Here is a 23417-nt window from a genome sequence, read left to right as displayed (position 1 = left end):
CGATTCTTCTCTAATTTGTGTCATCAACAGCACCTGTTACTTACCTGTGGCAAACAACAGGTGGTGCCAATAACTAAATCACACTTTCAGCCAGTAAAATGGATTAAAGTCAACTCAACCTCTGTCCTGTTACCTTGTGTGTACAACATTGAGCATGGAGAAAAGAAAGGAGACCAAAGAACTTTCTTAGGACTTGAGAAGCAAAATTGTGAAGAAGCATGGGCAGTTTCAAGGGCACAAGTCCTTCTCCAAAGACCTGAATGTTCTTGTGTCTATCATGCGCACTGTCATCAATAAGTGTAACGCCCACGGCACTCCACACAACCTCCCTAGATGTGGACAAAAAAGAAAAATTGACGAGAGATTTTAACGAAAGATTGTGCGGATGGTGGATCAAGAACCTTGACCAAACAAGTTCAAGCTGTCCCGCAGTCCGAGGGTACAACAGTGTCAACCCGTACTATCCGTCGGCGTCTGAATTAGAATGGGATCTATGGTAGGATACCCAGGAAGACCCCACTTCTGACCCAGAGACATAAAAAAGCCAGGCTGGAGTTTGCCAAAACTTACCTGAGAAAGCCAAAAACGTTTTGGAAAAATGTTCTCTGGTCAGATGAGACAAAAGTAGAGCTTTTGGAAAAGGCATCAACATAGGGTTTACAAAGGGGAAAAAAGAGGCCTTCAAAGAAAAGAACATGGTCCCCATAGTCAAACATGGTAGGGGTTCCCTGATGTTTTGGGCTTGGCTTGCTGCCTCTGGCACTGGACTGCGTGACCGTGTGCATGGCATTATGAAGTCTAAAGACTACCAACAAATTTTGCAGCAGGGCCCAGTGTGAGAAAGCTGGGTCTCCCTCAGAAGTCGTCGGTCTTCAAGCAGGACAATGACCCAAAATGCTCTTCACAAAGCACGAGAAAATGGTTTGAGAGAAAGCACTGGAGACTTTTAAAGTGGCCAGACCTGAATCCCATAGAACACCTGTGGAGGGATCTGAAAATGGCACCCTTCAAATCTCAGAGACCTGGAGCAGTTGGCCAAAGACAAATGGTCTAAAATTCCAGCAGAGCATTGTAAGAAACTCATCGATGGATACCGGAAGCGGTTGTTCGCAGTTATTTTGTCTAAAGGTTGTGCTACCTAATATTAGGCTGAGGGTGTCAATACTTTTGTTTGGCCCATTTTTGGAGTTTTGTGTAAAATGACAATTGTTTTTTTTTTTTCATTGCAAGCAAAATAAATGAAGATATTACTACCAAAGTATTTCTAATTGCATTCATTTTCTGGAGAAATTGAGCATTATCTGAAAGAATTTACCTTTGGCCAGCACTGAATGTCATGGCAAAAGTTGGAAAGCCATATATCTAATCCAGTTGTTTATTTTTTCCAAGAAAATATGAAGCTTGTTTGTCCATGAATAGGCCGCTTCTTTATAAAACCGCAGGGTACGAACGGCTTATCATCCGAAAAATACGGTAAATAAGAATTTTTGTAATACTCAAATTTGGTTACCTTGTTAACAACAGTCTTTTCACTGACCCAGACAAAAAATGTATTGATGTTGACCTTCACTGGAGTGTCCCTTTGATTATTCTAATGATGAAAATTCTCATTCATGGTTTCTTTGGGTGCGAATAAATGATATCTGTTGGGCTATCGTAAAAAGGCCTTATTGCTCGCTGCAGTTCAACACAGCAATGTTTTCATTTCCCTCTCACGCTAGTTCCACACCACGTTTCTCTACAACTGAAGAAGGAAAGACAGAAAGGAAGCGAATCGGCTATTATGTCAGAGGTCTTTGTCTAAGCTCTCAACACTTCAGATAAGACTGCTAAGTGGTGCTCATGTAAACATGGATGCTTATCATTCACTAGGATGCTGTGGATCAGTGGACACGCTTCCTCGAGAAGTCCTGGTTGAAAAATGTATAATTATGAATGAGAGCCTCTAAATGAGCTGATTTAAAGACTTGAACATACTGGTGCTTACTGGAATGTTTGCTTTTGACGTAATGGAGATATTAGCAGACCAGGACAGATAAGATTAATACAGAACATCATGTACAAGATCCTTTTTTAGCTGCTTTCAGGCATAATAAACCGGAACTTTAACATGACCTGAATTCTACCTGACTTGTGGCTTTTCAGACAGAGAACATACTGATACTATACTACGGCCTTGTTTACACTAGAGCAGTGTTTTTCAACCTTTTCTGAGTCACGGCACGGTTTTAAATTGGAAAAAAATTCGCAGCACACCACAGACCAAAAACGTTCCAAAATTACTTTCTGTACGGTATATTAATACTTCATAATTAATAAAAACATACTGGTCCTTCTCAAAAAATTTGCATATTGTGATCAAATTTAACCCTTTTCTGTAATGTACTGATTAACATTAGACTTTCATATATTTTAGATTCATTACACACAACTGAAGTAGTTCAAGCCTTTTATTGTTTTAATATCGATGATTTTGGCAAAAAAGTCAAGAAAAAACAAAAATCCCTATTAAAAAATTTGCATATCAAGAAAAGGGAGGTAAAGAAGCTACTAACCTAATCATCTGAATCAACAAATGAACTCAAAACAACTGCGAAAGATTCCGGAGGCTTTTAAAAAATCCCAGCCTGGTTCATGACTCAAAACCGCAATCAAGACTGCCGACCTGACTGCTGTCCAGGCCATCGTTGACACCCTCAAGCAAGAGGCTAAGACACAGAAAGAAATTTCTGAGCGAATAGACTGTTCCCAGAGCGCTGTATCAAGGCACTTCAGTGGGAAGGAAAAAGTGTGGCAGGAAACGCCGCACAACCAGAAGAGGTGACCGCACCCTGAGAAAGATTGTGGAGAATGGCCGATTCCAGACCTTGGGGGACCTGCAGGAACAGTGGACTGAGTCTGGAGTGGAAACATCCAGAGCCACCGTTCACAGGCGTGTGCTGGAAATGGGCTACAGGTGCCGTATTCCCCAGGTCAAACCACTTTTGAACCTGAAACGGCGGCAGAAGCGCCTGACCTGGGCTACGGAGAAGCAGCACTGGACTGTTGCTCAGTGGTCCAAAGTACTTTTTTCAGATGAAAGCAAATTTTGCATGTCATTCGGAAATCAAGGTGCCAGAGTTTGGAGGAAGACTGGGGAGATGTCCAGTGTCAAGTACCCACAGTCAGTGATGGTCTGGGGTGCCATGTCACCCGCTGGTGTTGGTCTACTGTGTTTTATCAAGGACAGGGTCAATGATTTTGGAGCACTTCATGCTTCCATCTGCTGAAAAGCTTTATGGAGATGAAGATTTCATTTTTCAGCACCACCTGACACCTGTTCACAGTGCCTAAACCACTGGTAAATGATTTACTGACCATGGCATTACTGTGCTCAATTGGCCTGCCAACTCTCCGGACCTGAACTCCATAGAGAATCTGTGGGATATCGTGAAGAGGAAGTTGACAGACACCACTGTGGATGACCTTAAGGCCGCTATCGAAGCATCCTGGGTTTTCGTAACACCTCAGCAGTGCCACAGGCTGATTGCCTCCATGCCACACCGCATTGAAGCAGTCATTTCTGCAAAAGGATTCCCGACCAAGTATTGAATGCATATCGGTAGCTTATATAATTCATTAAAGATTGGCTTTTTTTGTATTAAAAGACACTTTTTTTGTATTGGTCGGATGAAATATGCTCATTTTTTGAGATTGAGGTTTTCTTGACTTTTTTGCCAAAATTCATCAATATTAAAACAATAAACGGCTTGATTTACTTCAGTTGTGTGTAATGAATATAAAATATATGAAGGTCTAATGTTTAGCAGAACATTACAGAAAACAATGAACTTTATCGCAATATGCTAATTTTTTGAGAGGGACTAGTACAGCGGTACCTCGGCACACGATCGCTTCGACATCGGACGTCAAATTTGACTCGCAAGTTTTTCCTTGACTTGGCTTTTTTTTGCTAACTTTAGCAATATATTGTGTACAATTGAGAGTCACGTAAGTAACGTATTTTTTGGACTATAAGTTGGAGTTTTTTTCATTGTTTGACTGGGGATGCGACTGATACTCTGGAGCAACTTATGGGTGAAATTATTAACACATTATTATATCATTACACATGTTATTTTGGTGTTTTGGAATGACACTGATGGTCTGGTAAACTGGTTAGCATGTTCTTTATGCTATAGTTATCTGAATAACTCTTAATAGCTATGTTACGTTAACATACCGGCCACGTTGACATTTCGTTGTTCATGCATCATGGAACATTATCATAGTGTATACTTATTCAGCATGTTGTTCCCTATTGTATTTTTATTTTAAATTGCCTTTCAAGATGATATATTGTTCTATGTGTTGGATTTTATCAAGTAAATTTCCCGCAAAAATGTGATTTATACTCCGGTGCGACTTATATGTTTTATTTTCCTCTTCATTCCACATTTTTGAGCTGGTGTGACTTATAGTCCGAAAATGTTGATGTGGGACCTTTCTTGCATTTCATGTCTTTAGTTGGGCTTATTTCAACCTGACACCTGAGATAGTAGTCAAAATGATTTGACATTTGTGTCATTCCACCTTCAAGGCTCTGTTCTATTGCATCACAAAGGGGCCAATAGTCAATTGATTTATTTTCTTTCAATAAATCACTTAACATTTATGATGTAATTAGTACTAGTCTGCAGTATTTACAGACCATAAATCTATTCCAGAATTACTAAATATGACAAACTGAGGATAAACATGACACTAAGCCTATTTGTGCCCCTATCTGTTGGTCATAATCACGATTCTCATTCTAATGTGTCTATATTGCCTTACATCTCCAAGCAACGTGACTTATTTCCCAACAAATGGTCTATTTCAAAAATGTATTTTATTTAGCAGTAATGATATCATTTTTGTTCCATCCTTCTCTCCCTGTTAGGAATCCCCGCAGGACAGTGCGATCACTCGGGACATTAACAGAACATTCCCAGCTCATGACTACTTCAAAGACACTGGAGGAGATGGGCAAGATTCCCTTTACAAGATCTGCAAGGTATTTTTGTTACTCAATCACACTTGAGTTTGACATTCATACATACAGTATGTGCTGTCACCATTAGGACATTAGTCATAATAATGGATCGGAAAGGTGGAAAAAGTGAAACCATAAATGATTCATTGATTTTTATTCAATGGCAGTAGTATGTATTTCTCTGACTATAAAGCACAATGCATTATTAAGTGCAGTATCAATGAACACGTTTATTTTCCAACACAAGGCATACCTGATTATAAAGGTGCATTTGTTCTTTAACATCTAACAATGTGATATATATATATTTTTTTTATTATGTTTGGTTTATTTATGGTTTCTAATGAATGGTGAAAGTGTGTCTTCAACATTTTACTGGCGCAGTTTAACACACTTACGCTCCAACAAAGTAGGTGCGACATCACTAGGCACAACCAGAATTCATCCATAAAGTGCATTGGATTGTAGGGCACATTGTCAATTTTTGTGGTAAAATAAAGGACTTTAAGTGCGCATATAATTGGAAAAATAGAAAAAAACCAAACCCTTGTACGAATTGCAATCTACAATTTGCAATGCCACAACAACGCGGGAGTCTCGTCCGCCATTTTGTCTTTTACAAGAAAGCTCGCTAACAGTTTGCTGAAGACATGTCAACAAAGCATATGGATTACTGGAACCATGTCCTATGGTCTGATGAGACGGGCGGGCTTTCTTCAGAAGAGGCTTCCTCCTGGGGTGACAGCCATGCACACCAATTTGATGTATGGTCTGAGCACTAACAGGCTGACCCCCCACCTCTTCAATCTCTGCAGCAATGCTGACAGCACTCCTATAACGCGTCACATTACATTTTGGAGCAGGGGTTCCCAAACTATTCCACATCGGGCCGCGGTGGGTGCTGGATTTCTTTCCAACAAAACAGGATGACACATGTGCACCAATCTGGTGTTTTACAAGTGTAATCAATTGAATATAGTCTGGTGCTGCTTGTTTTAGCAAAGTGGATCCCAAACCGGTCCACAAGGACCCCTGTGGGTCCTGGTTTTTGTTCCTACCGATCCAGCACAAACTGTTTAACCAATGAGGTTTCTGCTAAATCAAGCAGCAGCTGACGACAATCACCTGATTACACTTATAAAAAACCAGATTGGTACAAAGCGGAACTACCTGTGCTGCCTTGCCATTTTCCTTCAAGTCTTTTGATTTTTGTTTTTTGGCCAGTATCAATGTGAAATGGGTCTTTAATAACGGTCTTTAAAAATCTTAAATTGGGGTTGTTGAAACCTGCAGTGACCCTGTACCAATTCCTTTAGCCAAGCATGCACAAAAGACTTGTCACATGAGGGAGACGGCCATTTCTAATTTCCAGCTGTTCCAGAATCCTGCTGCCGGCAGTCTTTCTGACCATATTTAATCGATTATGACAGATGGTCAATTTCAAATACCCAATACCAGTGATGGTAGATGAAATTAATGCTTATTTTAGATATGCATCCTTAATTTCATTAGGCCGAATCAAATGAAACTCCAAATGACGAATTAGAAGGTTTTGTCTTAGCTCACTGGTATAAATGAGCCAACAAAGTCTTACCATTCACAGTTGGACGTGGAAAAAGTGGTACAATTTCGGGTTCTGCCAAAATCTTATGGAAAATAATGGTGTCCTGGCCTAGTAAAAACCAGCACTGGAACGGACTAAACTGAACGAGGAATTATAAGATAAGTGTATATTATGTTAAATACTGGCATCGTGGCACACATTTTAATAATGGCATTTTGTGGGTGACATGCTTGCCCTGCTGCGTCTTTGGGGACGAGCACTCCCTCCCGCCGGACGTTCGCTGACATTGCCCTGGATCCGGCGGGACCGCTTGCCGGGTCCGCAGCAGGGGAATGACGAGCCGTTATAGTCCGCTGAAAGAAAGTCACTCCCGCCTCTGTGTGTGACAAGAGTCGGGGTACTTTTGTGCCATTTTTTGTGTTCAAATGGCGAGGAAGAGACTTGGAAGAGCCGCTCGGTTCGGGTTAGCATGTAGCCTAGCTCTTGGTCTCAGAGTTCCCGCTAGGAAATGACAAGAGCCGTACTAACTCCGGTGGCCGTTTGGGAAGTTTAAGAAGTCGGCAGTTTTGACCATTATGCAGAAATTTAGCCCTGTCGCACTAAATAAATGCATTTTTAATATTTCGTATTACATTTAGCACAAGACTGTTATTTGTCATGACCATAAAATTTATATAGCAATCGTGGAAAAATACTTAGACACAAAGAATATCCTGTCAAAATAATGGAGTAGAGAGATAAAAACAATGATGACATTTTGCAGTCTACTCTAGTCATCAGTAGTGCTTAAACGATTATTCAATTAACTCACGTATTCGATAAGACAAAAAATAATGGAATTAAATTATGCTGCTTCGCGTATTCGTTTAAGTGGCGTTGTAATGGTTTGTTTTGAAAGTGTTTGCATTTAGTTTTATTGATTTGGGTGGATACACTGCCCTCTAGTCTGCCTCATTTCACATGGCCGAATCCAGCTGCTCCCTGTTAAGACCGACATAAGCTAAGTTTTTGTTTGAGCTAATGTTTTTTTTAATATAATTTAGTTTAAAGGTATATTTAGACGTTTCTTGTGGGAATATGTGTTCCAACTATTTGTTAAGAGCATTGTAACAAATAAACAAATGTTGGCATTTTATAGCGTTCAAGCTAGCGGACTTTTGCTATATAAATTAGCCAGTTGTCATTTTGTTGTACATATATCCTCATTCATTTATTTTTTTTATACCCTTTGAGGCTCAGGTCAGGTATTTTTTATTTTCCTTATCCGATTACTTGATTATTTGAACTAACTAGTTCATCGATTAATCGACTACTAAAATAATAGATGCCTGCAGCCCTAGTTATCAGCCTTGTGTTTGTTGTCTCTGTCGCCTTTTTCTCATTCTGAATCTTTCTCCTCCTCCTCAAACATACAATGCTGCCCAAAAGTATTGGCACCCCTGCAATTCTGTCAGATAATGCTCAATTTCTCTCAGAAAATGATTGCAAGTACAAATGCTTTGGTAGTAATGTCTTCATTTATTTCACGAGCAATGAAAAAACACAAAAGAGAATTAAAAAAAAAATTAAATCATGATCACCATTTCATACAAAACTCCAAAAATGGGCCGGGCAAAAGAATTGGCACCCTTAGCCTAATACTTGGTAGCACAAGCTTTAGACAAAATGACTGCGAACAACAGCTTCCAGTATCCATCAATGAGTTTCTTCGAATTTTCTGCTGGAATTTCAGACCACTCTTCTTTGGCCAACTGCTCCAGGTCTCTGACATTTGAAAGGTGCCAATTTCAGATCTCTCCAAAGGTGTTCTATGGGATTCAGGTCTGGACTCACTTTAGAAGTCTCCAGTACTGGCTCTCAAAACATTTTCTAGTGCTTTTTGAAGTGGATTTTGGGTCATTGTCTTGCTGGAAGACCCATGACCTCTGAGGGAAACTCAGCTTTCTCACACTGGGCCCTACATTATGCTGCAAAATTTGTTGGTAGTCTTCAGACTTTATAATGCCATGCACACGGTCAAGCAGTCCAGTGCCAGAGGAAGCAAAGCAACCCCGAAACATCAGTTAACCGCCGCCTTGTTTGACTGTGGGGACCGTGTTCTTTTCTTTGAAGGCCTCGTTTTTTTTCCTGTAAACTCTTTGTTGATGCCTTTTCCCCAAAAGCTTTATTTTTGTCTTATCTGACCAGAGAACATTCTTCCAAAATGTTTTTGGCTTTCTCAGGTAAGTTTTGGCAAACTCCTGCCTGGCCCTTTTATGTCTCTGGGTCAGAGGTGGGGTCTTCCTGGGTATCCTACCATAGAGTCCCTTCTAATTCAGACAACGACGTGGGTATTCACTGTTGTACACTCGGACTGCAGCACAGCTTGAACTTGTTTGGATCTTAGTTGAGGTTCTTGATCCACCATCAGCACAATCTTTCGTTGAAATCTCTTGTCAATTTTTCTTTTGCGTCAACATCTAGGGAGGTTAGCCACAGTACAGTACCGGCTTTACACTTATTGATGACACTGCGCACCAAAGACAAAGGAACATTCAGGTCTTTGGAGATGGACTTGTAGCCTCGAGATTGCCAATGCTACCTCACAATTTTGCTTCAGAAGTCCTCAAACAGTTCTTTGGTCTTCTTTCTTTTGCCCATGCTCAATGTGTTACACACAAGGACACTGGACAGAAGTTCAGTCAACTTTAATCCATTTTAACTGCAAGTGTGATTTAGTTACTGCCACCACTTGTTAAGTGCCACAGGTAAGTAACAGGTCCTGTGAATTACACAAATTAGAGAAGCATCACATGAGTTTTTGAAGGGTGGCAATTAGGGCTGTTAAAATTATCGCGTTAACGGGCGGTAATTAATTTTTTAAATTAATCACGTAAAAATATTTGACGCAATTAACGCACATGCCCCGCTCAGACAGATTTAAATGACAGTACAGTGAAATGCCAACTTGTTAATTGTGTTTTATGGAGTTTTGCCGCCCTCTGCTGGCGCTTGGGTGCGACTGATTTTATAGTCTTCAGCACCCATGAGCATTGTGTAAGTAATTATTGACATCAACAATGGCGGGCTACTAGTTTATTTTTTGATTGAAAATTTTACAAATTTTATTCAAACGAAAACATTAAGAGGGGTTTTAATATAAAATTTCTATAACTTGTTCTAACATTTATCTTTTAAGAACTACAAGTCTTTCTATCCATGGGTCGCTTTAACAGAATGTTAATAATGTTAATGTTAATCTTGTTGATTTATTGTTATAATAAACAAATACAGTCCTTATGTACCGTATGTTGAATGTATATATATCAGTTTTGTGTCTTATCTTTCCATTCCAACAATAATTTACAGAAAAATATGGCATATTTTATAGATGGTTTGAATTGCGATTAATTACGATTAGTTAATTTTTAAGCTGTAATTAACTCGATTAAAAATTTTAATCGTTTGACAGCCCTAGTTCCAATAATTTTGTCCGGCCCATTTTTGGAGTTTTGTGTAAAATCATAATGATTTAATTTTTTTCCCATTGTCTTTTGTGTTTTTTCATTGCTCGCAAAATAAATGAAGATATTCCTACCAAAGCATTTGTAATTGCAATCATTTTCTGGGAGAAATTCAGCATTATCTGACAGAATTGCGGGGGTGCCAATACTTTTGGCCAGCATTGTATATGGCTGTATGCCACATACTTGCTCTGGATCAACAATGTCGTTGGAAAAATCCATACTTGAACCAGAATGGCTGAAAAACGCTTCCTCCTCCATTATGCTCAATGCTAAATACTTCACCTAGTGACTTCATTACCAAGCTGGAGGCGTCGGAGCGCTATGATGACAGGAGGAGCTAAACGGCTAAACGGTTGAATCGTGTCAATATGTCATTTTAATTTCATTAATAGTGATGTTTAAGATTTCATTTGTCATGTCATATACACTTGCTTTATACTTAAAAATATAAATCCCGTTCCATTATCTAGTCATGCGAATGTTGTGATAAAAAAAGTTTGTAGAAAATGTTCTCGAAGTAATTAGATGTCAGCTTTTTTTTGTTACTGCCTTCAAAGCCTCATGATTAGAAACAATCATGGCCTGTGTCTCTAATAGTTCCCGGTTATTGGCTTGTACATCAGAGATCACATTTCCTCGGAATACAACAAAATAATTGTGTAAATGCTTTGCCATTTTTTTATGTCTTACCAGTTCATGGAGTTAACAAGCTGTCAATCTTATATCGACACGTCAAATCTAATCGAAACAGGGCACGCTCCCTTCTTACTAACTAATTGGCATTTCTTGCACATGCATATTATGGAGACAATCATTTCAAGCCATGGTTGTGGTTGCTGTGCTCAGATTTTTCATTTCATTCATTATGTATGTATGTATAACTAGCGCGAGGGCATCCATCTCCATGAAGTTAAGCACCTCCTCAGGTGTGTTTAAATAATTCAGTCCCTTCCTTTGCTCTGCTCGTAGATTGTCCGTTGGACCTGACTCTCAATCCGCATTTGTAGCTCAGTGAGCCCTGGCGACCATTTTGGCCAAACTATGTCCTCTGCTCAGATTTAGGCTGTCTCTTCTGCAACATTTACCATCCGCTGTTTCCTTTTCTCCCCTCTCCAACATCACACTGACACATGTTCGGGACCATTTTCTAAAAGGAGTAGTCCGTCTGGCTGAGATTCACAAGTATTTAAACAAGCTTTATCTGACTGATATGATGCAAACAACGGCATTTGACCGTTTCTTCATCCCCTACTCTCTTTATTTTTTAGAACCCAGTGAGTGATCTACTGCCGCGTGAGCATGCTCTGTACCTCGACATACGATCGTTTCGACACGCGATCTTTTAGACATCCAACGTAAAAATTGGCACGCCATTTGTTTCTACATCCGACGAAATGCTCGAAATACGACGATTCATGACAGCAATTTCATTGTTTTCCCGCAAGACTGGCGCACGGCGGATTTTCTTGTGAGGGAAATCAACATGGGTTCCAAGAATGTTAAAGCAGGTGGTGAAAAAAAGAAAAAAAAAAGTGAGGCTTACCATTGAAATGAAGGTGGAATGATAGAAAAATATGAGCGTCAACTGCTTGACAATACTCCTCCGACCTCTGTTCGCCAGTCTTTATAAGGTGACAATTATTATTCTGGTACCATCGCCGAAAAGATCGCCAGCTCTGTATGTTTTTTAGTTATTTGTTTCATATCTTGTGAAACACAACAAGCCAACTCATAGCAACAACAGGACGTGAAAAGGGTCAACTGCACTCTCTCACTCTGCCGTCAGCCCCGCGGTGCGTTCAGGTACACTACACAAAATACACCCGCCACATTAGAACCGATTTGTTACATTACTACTAAGGGTGTCACAGTACATGCATTTGTATTGAACCATTTCGGTACGTGGTGCTCGGTTCGGAACGGAGGCGTACCGGACGAGTTTCTGATGTAATGTAACCCTTACTTTTGGAGGCTGTGAGTTGATCGGGTAAGTTTCTTCTTAGATTATATTTACTCCATCTTCTCTACTATAATGAGGACCAACATGGTAGGACAGTATAACCCAGAAACGTCAACGGCGCGACAACGTGGCTGCCGCGAGAACGCAGTGAAACGCGGCGTTAAAGTCAATTGGCCAATGCACACCAGTCGCAGTGCGGCCGCACGTTAGACGCGTCCCAGAAGCGGCTCAAAACGACGCACGCCAAAAGAACAGGAGAGTTTATTATTTGACGTGAGACGTGACCCTCCTGCGTCAATACTACTACCGGTAGCTAGGATCAGGCAGACCGGAAGTCACTCGTGTAAAAATACGGTGGATCCGGTCGATTTTCAAACTAATATGCAATCGTAATCCACTTTTTGAGTCCATCAAATCTCGTGAGTGGTAGATCGGGGCACAGTTGACTTGTCTTTGTTGATTTACTGCTGTCTTCTCTGCTATAATAATAACCAACACGGCCCGTGTTCAATACAAAACAATATAGCACAAAAATACCACAACAAAACAAGTAGGAACTAATACTCACATAGGAAAATAAAGTTATACAACATAAAATATACAATATACATAAATACTACATCACATTTGTAAAATATAAACACATAATAAAATAAATAATAGCCCATTTAAATAAAATAAATTGAAATGAGCTAAAACACCTGTAATTAAATAATAAGAATAATACACAGATCCTGCTAACACAATTAAATTTATGAATTTCTGTGTGGCGCTTTAACATGAGAAAATCCACCAATAAAGCATAATAATGCTATTAAAGATACTATTTAAAGATATTTATTTATCCTGTCAATAGGCACTTTAAGACTGTGTGTTCATGTGGATGACTTACAGGGACTTCCTATCTAAAACTGCACTTTCCAAATTGTTTTGCATCACGGTTGCATTTTCTGACACATTCTTACCCTTATTCCATCAAACTGAATTTTAGATATATGCAGAGCTGAAAGGATTAGTGGCCTAAATTTTTTGTTTGCTCGTGGCCACACCTCAGCTTGCTCTTCTTTTGTTCATATTGCCCCGTCCTACTCCTTGCACGTGCACACACAGTAAAGTGTATATATTTCTTAGGACAGCTTCAACTTTTCAGGGGATTCTTTCTGCAAAGTCAAGGAATTTATTTATAGGATTTTTTTTTTTTTTTTTTTTTAAAGCTATCATACCTCCACAAGCTCATTTGTTGAGGCCACACACACACTGATATCAGATCGCCAGACACAAAGTCTTGGCTCTGGTTCATTAAGGTTCAGGTCAGGAGGACTCAAGGCCTGTCAATTTTATTCACACCAACTCTCTCATCTACTGTATTTTTCAGACGGTAAATCACTGCGTTTTTTTTTTCTCGTTTTAACTCTAGCCACTTATTTATGGATTTTTCACGGGCTAATGGCCATCGTCCGTTCTTTTTACAAAGTGAACATTCTTATTGATCCAATTTTCTTTAGTAGCCTCAATCCTCATGTTGACCTTGACACTTTGGGTGTGTTCAGAGTCTCTAACTACTAGCGCGACTGTTCCATTATCCATCAACTAGGGGTGAAAGTGGGCCAGTGCAGTTCGGAAAACCGTTACGCTATAAGATTCGGGGCCAGAACACCATTCTGTTATACGGTGCTTTGATCCCGAAAATATGACGGCAGCCCTTGAAAGCCAATGTTTGAAATTAAAACAAAAAACAACTGCCAGGCTGCCACACACGCATCTCATCTCCAAGAAAAAAAACAATCTACTAACGTCAGCTTTCCATAGACAAGTGTAAACAACAAGCATAATAAAGTAGTTGTGTAGCATCATCCGTTTCCACTGATATTTATCATTTATTTAGTCCACGGACAATGGCCTTTTTTAAAAAAAAAAAACGTTTTCATATATAGGGCGCACTGCATTATAAGGCACAGTTGTATTAGTAGTAGTAGATGTGGTTGGCATTGCGTTATGAATCCACAAGGTGGAGCTGAGCTAAACGGAATGTCATATGCATGTCCCCAAATCAACAGGAAATGACCAGATATCAATAGGACACGTCCCCCAAATGTCCCCAAATGACCTGATATGACCAAGACACGCCCCCCAAATGACCTGATATGAGCAGGACACGCCCTCTAAATTGACCTGATATGACCTGGACACGCCCCCCAAATTGACCTGATATGACCTGGACTAACCCCCCCAATGTCCCTCAAATGACCTGATATGACCGGGGCACCCCCCCCCCCCCAAATGTCCCCAAATGACCTGATATGATCAGGACACGCCCCCAATTGTCCCCAAATGACCTTATGTGACCAGGACACGCCCCCAAATGACCTGATATGACCAGGACACGACCCCCCAATGTCCCCAAATGACCTGATATGATCAGGACACGCCCCCAAATTGACCTGATATGACTTGGACACCTCCCCCCCATGTCCCCAAATGACCTGATATGACCGGGACCCCCCCCCCCCCCAAATGTCCCCAAATGACCTGTTATGACGAGGACACGCCCCACAAATAACCCGATATAACCAGGACACGCCCCCAAATGTCCCCAAATGACCTGATATGACCAGGACACGCCCCCCAAACGTCCTCAAATGACCTGATATGCCCAGGATACGTCCCCCAAATGTCCCCAAATGACCTGATATGAACTGGACCCCCCCCCCCCCCCCCCCCCAAATGTCCCCAAATGATCTGTTATGACCAGGACGTGTCCCCCAAATCAACAGGAAAGGACATGATATTGTCTCTGAAATGTCCCCAAACCAACCTAGGTGGGGCTGAGAAACCCTAACCCTAAACTCTCCACACAGAAAAGCCCCAGATTAGTTTCTCTAGAAATTGCAGTTTCTTGTGAACCAATATTGATCAATATATAAGGCAAATGGGATTATAAGGCGCACTGTCGGCTTTTGAGAAAATTGAAGGCTCTCAGGTGCACCTTATAGTGCGGAAAATACGGTAATCATGAAGGCTCATTAGGTATTTGTAGCCAACTTAGTCATTTTGATAGTAGGCTGGTATAGCTAATATTGATACATACAGCATGTATTGGCTTCATTATAAGGCTTTCAGTTTTTTTTGCAGCTCCAGACACGTTTTTTATTTTATTTTTTTGCTCCAATATGCCTCTTTCAACATTTGGGTTGCCAACCCTGCCCTACAGAAACCATATTAAAACTAAAAATGTTTCCCTCACCCATCTTTTTCCATTTTCAAATATTTTTGAAAAAGTTCCGGGGAGCCACTGGGGCAGCGCTAAAGAGCCGCATGCAGCTCTAGAGCCGCGGGTTGCATGATTGACCGGGTGCCAGCCGCCACATATACATACAAACATTCACTCCTGTAGAAATATTTTCAGCAATAATGAAACAATAAATTAATATGCAATAATAAACTTTTCATGAACCTAAAATGGGTTAAAGGCAGAGAGGAGAGAATGCAAACACCATGTAGACATTCAAACCATGCTAAGCACATTTTCAGTATACATGACGACCAACATTTATTATTTAGCACAGTCACAAGACCAGAGTCTGTGCCTATTTTTTTTTTTTTTTTTTTTTAAATTAACTGATCACCATTTCTGTTTTCGGTATTTGCATGAACAGTCAAGCCTATTCAATGAATCTCTGTTCCCATGTATTTGTCTTTTCCCTCCAGGCATATTCTGTGTATGATGAAGAGATTGGCTACTGCCAGGGACAATCCTTCTTGGCTGCTGTGCTACTGTTGCACGTGAGTTTCCGTATCAGTCCCGGAAAACACATTTTTGATCAAACAAATTGAAATGCCAAGGGGATCTGGTCTTCTTTTTGTTTGACGTCCCTTAAATTGTCTTATCACCTGGATTCCAGTAAGCAAAGCAACTGTTTAGCATTATTCTTTGACATCAGTCTCACGTTTGACCATTTTTGTGGCTAGGATATTGACTCCCATGATGTTTGCGACCACATTCTTTCTGGAAGTTTCTATGTGCAGGAGACTCGTCTTATGTGTAAATAAGAGGACTCAAACGTTCCTCACTGGCAAAATATGACTTTTTGGATGTTTGCAGCAAATTTGACCTTTGTATGTCTACGCATGAATTAAGTCCTTAAAGTGTCGTACTTGAATGGGTTAGCTAGGTAAACATGAAATTAGCACGATATAACTTGATATTTTTAAATATCCTGTGTCCGTACTGTATGCATGGGAATGTTTGTGCATCATTTTGACTTCAGGCTTTTTGAGATGTATACAACTTGGTGACTACTACTGGTATTCAGGTATTTGTCAACAATGTCATCCAAATATATGTAAAAATTCTATGTGTTCATGTCCTCATACAGTATTTCATGGATCAATGTCTCATACAGTAGGTGAAGAAAATGCTGAAGAGGGTGGTGGCAGTGCCCCATTCCTGTCATTTGTGATTGCTTGTTAGGGAGGAAAAAAAGTGAGACACGCAGACTGGATCATTTCTTTGGCCAACACTGTCACCTAGAGGTGAAACTATCTCACAGCACGTGTGCAAAGTCATGGTTTACAGTGTGGTCTGTGGTGGTTTCATAGGTACATTCACAAACCCTTTGCAACTGTGAACTCCAATTTCACTGCTACGCTGACGACATCCAAATTTAATTAACCACACAACAAATCTCGCACAGCACCCAATCCACACTTCAAAACTGCCTCAGTGAAATTAATTCCTGGATGCAAGAAAACTATCTTCAACTCAACAGTAACAAATCAGACATAATCATCTTCGACCCTGCAGCCCACATCATAGACAGCCAATTCTCCCTCACCCTCAACAACTGCACCCTGCCTTTCTCAACACATTCACGCAACCTTGGTATCATTTTTGACAATAAACTCAGATTCGACCACCACGTCAACCATATCACCAGAACTGCCTTCTTCCATCTCAAAAACATAGCCCGTCTTCGCCCCTCCCTCACCTTCTCTACTGCTGAAACCCTCATCCATGCCTTCATAACCTCCAGACTTGACTACTGCAACAGCATTCTCTTCGGTTCTCCATCCAAACTCATCAATAATATATCCAAAACACCGCTGCACGCCTTCTCACCCGGACCCCCTATAGGAACCACATTACCCCCGTCCTCCACAAACTGCACTGACTTCCTATTTCACACAGAATTCAGTTCAAAATCATCCTTCTCACTTACAAAGCACTCAATAACTTGGCCCCGCCCTACCTCACAGACCTTCTCTGTCCCCACACCCCTTCCCGTCACCTCCGCTCTTCTAATGGAAACATCCTCGCACCGCCCAAACAAAGAACACACCGAACTAGGGGGGACAGAGCCTTCTCCGCTGCCGCCCCCTCCCTTTGGAACTCACTCCCAAAACCCATTCGTTCATGTTCAGACCTTCCCACATTCAAAAAACTGTGAAAAACTCACCTTTTTAAACTAGCTTTTAACTTATAATTATTTTCTTTGTTTTGTTCTGTTCACGTTGTTTGCTGTTTCTGTTCCTCCTGTAAAGCGTCTTTGAGCATTGGTAAAAGCGCTCTACAAATAAAATGTATTATTATTATTATTGAAAATGACAACCCTCCCCCAAATATACATTTTTTGCGCATAAAATCTAAAAAGCATCATATCCAAAATTAATCTTCAATAAACCAAAACATTAACGTCACTCACAAAGTGACCTGGGAGCCACATCAAAAATAAACATCACTAATTTCTCGGCAATTAACCGGGTGTTGCCTTTTTTTGTCCAATTCAAAGCATCGGCTATTAATACAAATCACCAGTGAGGCACGGTGGTGGTGAGTGATTAGCACATCTGCTTCACTGTAGTGATCGCAAGGGTTCCCCGGGCTCGGCCAGTAGACCTCATAATGTATTGACGGGACACAGGGTGCGGGGCCGATATATAGGGGGTCTGCCATCAAAGCTGACTGAGTGAAATCATAGACAGTGAATAAATGCTTAAATCCCCAAATTATTTATAGCTATGGGCGTAAAAGTCTCGATTCTTGGTTAAAAGCAAAAAAAGAGCAGTTAGCGTTTTTTTCGGTAAGTATGTCAAAGTACAATGCTCGTCTGTTAGTAAATGTAGCAAGCGGCCGCCTGATGTAAACATAGCTTTTCCAGTGAAAATTCTTGTGAATAAATGCTTAAATCCTCAAATTCTTTATAGATATGGACGTAAAACGGTCTCGATCATTGGTTAAAAGCAAAACGAACCGTGCAGTTAGCGTTTATTTTATGTGAATGTTTCAAAGTACAACGCTAGTCTGTTAGTGAATGTAGCTAGCGCCGCCTGATGTAAACAGAGCTTTTTTGTTGAAAATTCTTGTGAATAAATGCTTCAATCCCTGAATTCTTAATAGATATGGACGTAAAACAGTCTCGATTCTTGGTTAAAAGCAAAACAAAAACAAAAAAAAAAACGTGCCGTTATCATTCACGTAAACATGTCGATGTACAATGCTCGTCTGTTAGTAAATGTAGCTAGCGGCCACCTGATGTAAACAGCTTTTCCAGTGAAACTTCTTGTGATTAAATGCTTAAATCCCCGAATTCTTTATAGATATGGACGTAAAACAGTCTGGATTCTTGGTTGAAAACAAACAAAAAAAAAACGTGCAGTTAGCGTTTATTTTACGTAAATATGTTTACGTAAACATGTCGAAGTACAATGCTAGTCTGTTAGTGAATGTAGCTAGCGCCCGCCTGATGTAAACAGCGCTTTTCTGGTGAAAATTCTTGTTAATAAATACTTAAACCCCCAAATTCTTTATATATATGAACGTAAAACAGTCTTGATTCTTGGTTAAAAGCAAAAAAAAAAAACAAAAACAAAAAACGTGCAGTTAGCGTATATTTTACGTAAATATGTCGAAGTACAACGCCAGTCTGTTAGTGACTGTAGCTCGCAGCTGCCTGATGTAAACAGAGCTTTTCCAGTGAAACTTCTTGTGAATCACTGCTTAAATCCCCAAATTCGTCATCGATTCTTGGTTAAAAACAAACAAAAAAAAGGGCAGTTAGAATTTATTTTACGTAAATCTGTCGAATATGATGTTGGTTAAGTCACTGTGGTGTCCCTCTTAGTACAAGAAAGAGCTTTTTTCGGTGAAAATTCCTGTGAATAAATGCTTAAATCCCCGAATTCTTTATAGGTATGGACGTAAAACAGTCTGGATTCTTGGTCGAAAACAAAAACCAAAAACGTGCAGTTAGCGTTTATTTTACGTAAATATGTTGAAGTACAATGCTAGTCTGTTAGTGAATGTAGCTAGCGGCCGCCTGATGTAAACAGAGCTTTTTTTGTTGAATATTCTTGCAAATAAATGCTTCATTCCCTGAATTCTTTATAGGCATGGACGTAAAAGTGTCTCGATTCTTGGTTAAAAGCAAAAACAAACAAAAAATGTGCAGTTAGCAGTTACTTTACGTAAATATGTCGAAGTACAATGCTCGTCTGTTCGTAAATGCCACCACGTAGCGGCCACCTGATGTAAACAGAGCTTCTCCGGTTGTCAATAAATGCTGAAATCCCCAAATTCTTTATAGATGTGGAAGTAAAACTAATATTCTCTCAATTCTTAGTTATAAGTAAAAAAAAGAAACGTGCAGTTAACGTTTATTTTACGTAAATATTGCAAACTATGATGCCAATGCAGTAGCGGCTAATTTCTCCCGTTGATTTTCTCTCTCTCGACGTTTCAAAATGCATGCATGGTACGAAAAATATAACAACTACTTTGAATCCTGGAACAAATCACTCATGAGACAATCCTTCCTGTTTGTATGCGGTACAGCTTTCGTACTTTATGTAACAGAAATCGCTGCGTGCGTGTTTGTGAATAGCTCCTCTTTATGTGCGCGGCCCCCTACTTCAATGCGAGGCACAGTGCATGATCGATCTGACCCGTCAATACATTATGAAGTCTATACTCCGGCCTTTCCGTTTGGAGTTTGCATGTTTTTCCCGTCCGTGCGTGGGTTTTCTCCAGGTGCTTGGGCTTACACCCACGTCCCAAAAATGTGCACGGTTGGCTGGTTGAACATTCTATAAAACTCTCCATAGGTGTGTTTGTGAGTGTGGATGGCTGTTTGTCTCCTTGTGCTCTGCGATTGGTCGGCAGCCAGTTTAGGATGAACCCCGCTTCCTGCCCATAGTTATCTGGGATAGCTTTCAAAAGCCCCGTGACCATCATGAGGATAAACTGTACAGGAGATGAATGAATGAATTCATTCTCCTGTAATTGCACGGCCTTTTGTGCAACTGTGTGCAGGTTTTGTTTTCCTTGATAACAATTTTGATTGGAAATGGACCTAATGTTTTTCATCTATTCATGAACTGGGACACTAGGAACGTTACAATCGACTGTTTTGAGATACGCTTCGTGTGGTGTCATGTGACGGAGCCTGGCTCCGTCCATTTAGTTTTGTCAAATAGCTGGGTCTGACTAAGAAACATTTGAAGATTTGTCACTACAATTGTCAAATTTTTTACACAGATGCCAGAGGAGCAAGCCTTCAGCGTGTTGGTAAAGATCATGTTTGACTACGGCCTCAGGGATCTGTTCAAGCAGAACTTTGAAGATCTGCATTGCAAGTTTTTCCAGCTGGAGAGACTCATGCAGGTTTGTGCATCACCATCACGGGCCGCAGAAGTACAGTGGCATGAAAAAGTATCTGAACCTTTTGGAATTTCTCACATTTCTGCATGAAATCACCATCCAATGTGATCTGATCTATGTCAAAACAACAGAGGAAAATACAGTGTCTGCTTTAACTAAAACCACCCAAACACTTATAGGTTTTCATATTTTAATGAGGATAGTATGAAAACAATGACAGAAGGGGAAAAATAAGTAAGTGCACCATCACCTTTGATATTTTGTGGCTCCCCTTTGGCAGCAATAACTTCAACCAGACACTTCCTGTAGCTGCAGATCAGTCTGTCAGGACTAATCTTGGCCCATTCTTCTCTACAAAACTGCTGTAGTTCAGTCAGATTCCTGAGACGTCTGACAAGAATCGCTGTCTTTAGGTCATGCTACAGCATCTCAATGGGGTTCATGTCTGGAATTTGACTTGGCCACTCCAGAACGTGGATTTTGTTCTTCTGAAATCATGCTGAAGTTGATTTAATTTTGTGTTATGGATCATTGTCTTGTTGTAGCATCGATCCTTTTTTTTTTTAGCTTCAACTCTCTGACAGACAGCCTCAGGTTTTCCTGCCAAACATCCTGCAAAAGTTTTGAATTCATTCTTCCATTAATAAATTCAAGTTGTCCAGGCCCTGAAGCAACCCTTTTGTAAATTAATCACGTTAAAATATTTGATGCAATTAACGCACATGCCCCGCTCAAACAGATTAAAATGACAGCAGTGTCATGGCCACTTGTTACTTGTGTTTTTTGTCTCCCTCTGCTGGCGCTTTGGTGCGACTGATTTTATGGGTTTAAGCACCATGAGAATTGTGTAATTAGTGACATCATCAATGGTGAGCTACTAGTTTATTTTTTGATTGAAAATTTTACAAATTTTATTAAAACGAAAACATTAAGAGGCGTTTTAGTATGAAATTTCTATAACTTGTACTAACATGTATCTTTTATGAACTAAAAGTCTTTCTATCCATGGATCGCTTCAACAGAATGTTAATGTTAATGCCATCTTGTTGAATTATTTTTATAATAAACAAATACAGTACTTATGTACAGTATGATGAATGTATATATCCATCTTATGTCTTTCCATTCCAACAATAATTTACAGAAAAATATTGCATATTTAATAGATGGTTTGAATTGTGATTAATTACGATTCATTAATTTTTAAGCTGTGATTAACTCGATTAAAAATTTTAATCGTTTGCCAGCCCTAATTTGATGGTGATTTTTTTGTAGAAATGTGAGAAATTCCAAAAGGTTCAGAGACTCTTTCATACCACTGTATGTACAATTGCGCACACGACTTTTGCTTCCAAATTAAAGTAGTAAGAATAAGTGATGTCCCGACGGCATATTTTTGCACCCGAGTCAGAGGCCGAGTAGCCTGATTTTGAGAATCTGCCGATATCGAGTCCCGATCCGATACTGGGGGGGAATATTTCAACAAAAATTCCAAACATGTTACAGTACCGTACTGTTTACTGTAGTTCTTCCGCTTTTTCCGGGAGTGTTGCGGAATATAAAACACATATATTTATGTTTCTTTTGGCAATGCCATTGTATTTTGTTAACTTTTTATTTATTTTGTTACTATATTCTTTTTTCAAATTAAAAACCCAATCCCTTTTTTTTTTTTTTTTTTTTTTAAATACCTGATTCCGATCCTGTGAAAAATGGCGCGATCGGATAGGGGACATCCCTACTAAGAATACTGTATGCTAACCCTTTCCCGGTTGTCCCTTTATATTTTATCAGGAATATATTCCAGATTTGTATAACCATTTCCTGAACGTGGGTCTGGAGGCTCACATGTATGCCTCCCAATGGTTCCTCACCCTCTTTACAGCCAAGTTCCCTCTTTACATGGTCTTCCATATCATTGACTTGCTACTGTGTGAGGTAAATTCATGCAACAACACGCCACACATATTACCGTTTTGGCCCTGATTATAAGACGACCCCCTCTTTTTCAAGACTCAAGTTTGAAAAAAGACTTTTTGAACACCAAATTAATTTTTATACAGAAAATAATGACAGTACATCCGAAACAAATGATTATAGTAATATATTTGAGAGAAAAAGCATGTCAGTTTGCCTCATTCAAATCTTAATATCTGAACATTTAAATATGTAAACTAAAGTGCAATCACATTTGTAAATGAATGGCTTCTGGTTTTTGAAATGTAAATAAACCAATCTATTGTGATAAAACAACAAAATTGCAATAACTGCATTAACCATCAAAGTGAAGTCTTAACTACAACTGTAGTCTTGAAACTAATCTGAATAAGGAAAAACATTGCAATAAAATAATGCAAACTGGTTAAACTTGAGAGGAGCTGAGATCTGTCATGACAGAACATGGCTTCAATGATATCTGGCGCCATCTAGCGTCGTGAATGGGTATAATGTCTAGTCAATTCAATTTTATTTGTATAGCCCTATATCACAACAAGGTTGTCTCAAAGGGCTTTGCAGAGGCGTCTAGAACACGAATATAAGGCGACCCCCTCTTTTTCAGTCTTATTTGAATGAATTGAATCGGGCCAATACGGTACTATATTCAAATGTATTTGAACGAATCCAATTGTCATCCTCAGGGCATCAGTGTAATCTTCAATGTGGCGCTGGCACTTCTCAAGGTACAATTTATAACATTTCTATTTGACCCTCCATAT

General features: G+C 39.8%; 1 protein-coding gene across 5 annotated transcripts in view; it reads left to right on the top strand.

The window, feature by feature from the left end:
- The window catches only part of LOC130905299 (rab GTPase-activating protein 1), a 158731-nt gene that overhangs the window by 112527 nt on the left and 22787 nt on the right, over positions 1–23417 (top strand). For all 5 annotated transcript variants that reach the window (XM_057818551.1, XM_057818550.1, XM_057818547.1 and 2 more), the window contains 5 exons: positions 4922–5035; positions 15753–15827; positions 20578–20703; positions 22495–22638; positions 23340–23381. In XM_057818551.1, coding sequence (XP_057674534.1) covers positions 20578–20703; positions 22495–22638; positions 23340–23381 — 312 coding nt within the window. In that variant the 5' untranslated portion in view covers positions 4922–5035; positions 15753–15827. The remainder of the gene's footprint in view (positions 1–4921; positions 5036–15752; positions 15828–20577; positions 20704–22494; positions 22639–23339; positions 23382–23417) is intronic.

Source organism: Corythoichthys intestinalis, chromosome 17, assembly GCF_030265065.1.
Source record: "Corythoichthys intestinalis isolate RoL2023-P3 chromosome 17, ASM3026506v1, whole genome shotgun sequence".
In the NCBI taxonomy this organism is placed as follows: Eukaryota; Metazoa; Chordata; class Actinopteri; order Syngnathiformes; family Syngnathidae; genus Corythoichthys; species Corythoichthys intestinalis.
Note: the sequence above shows the minus strand (reverse complement) of the source record. Positions and strands in the feature narration are given on the sequence as shown.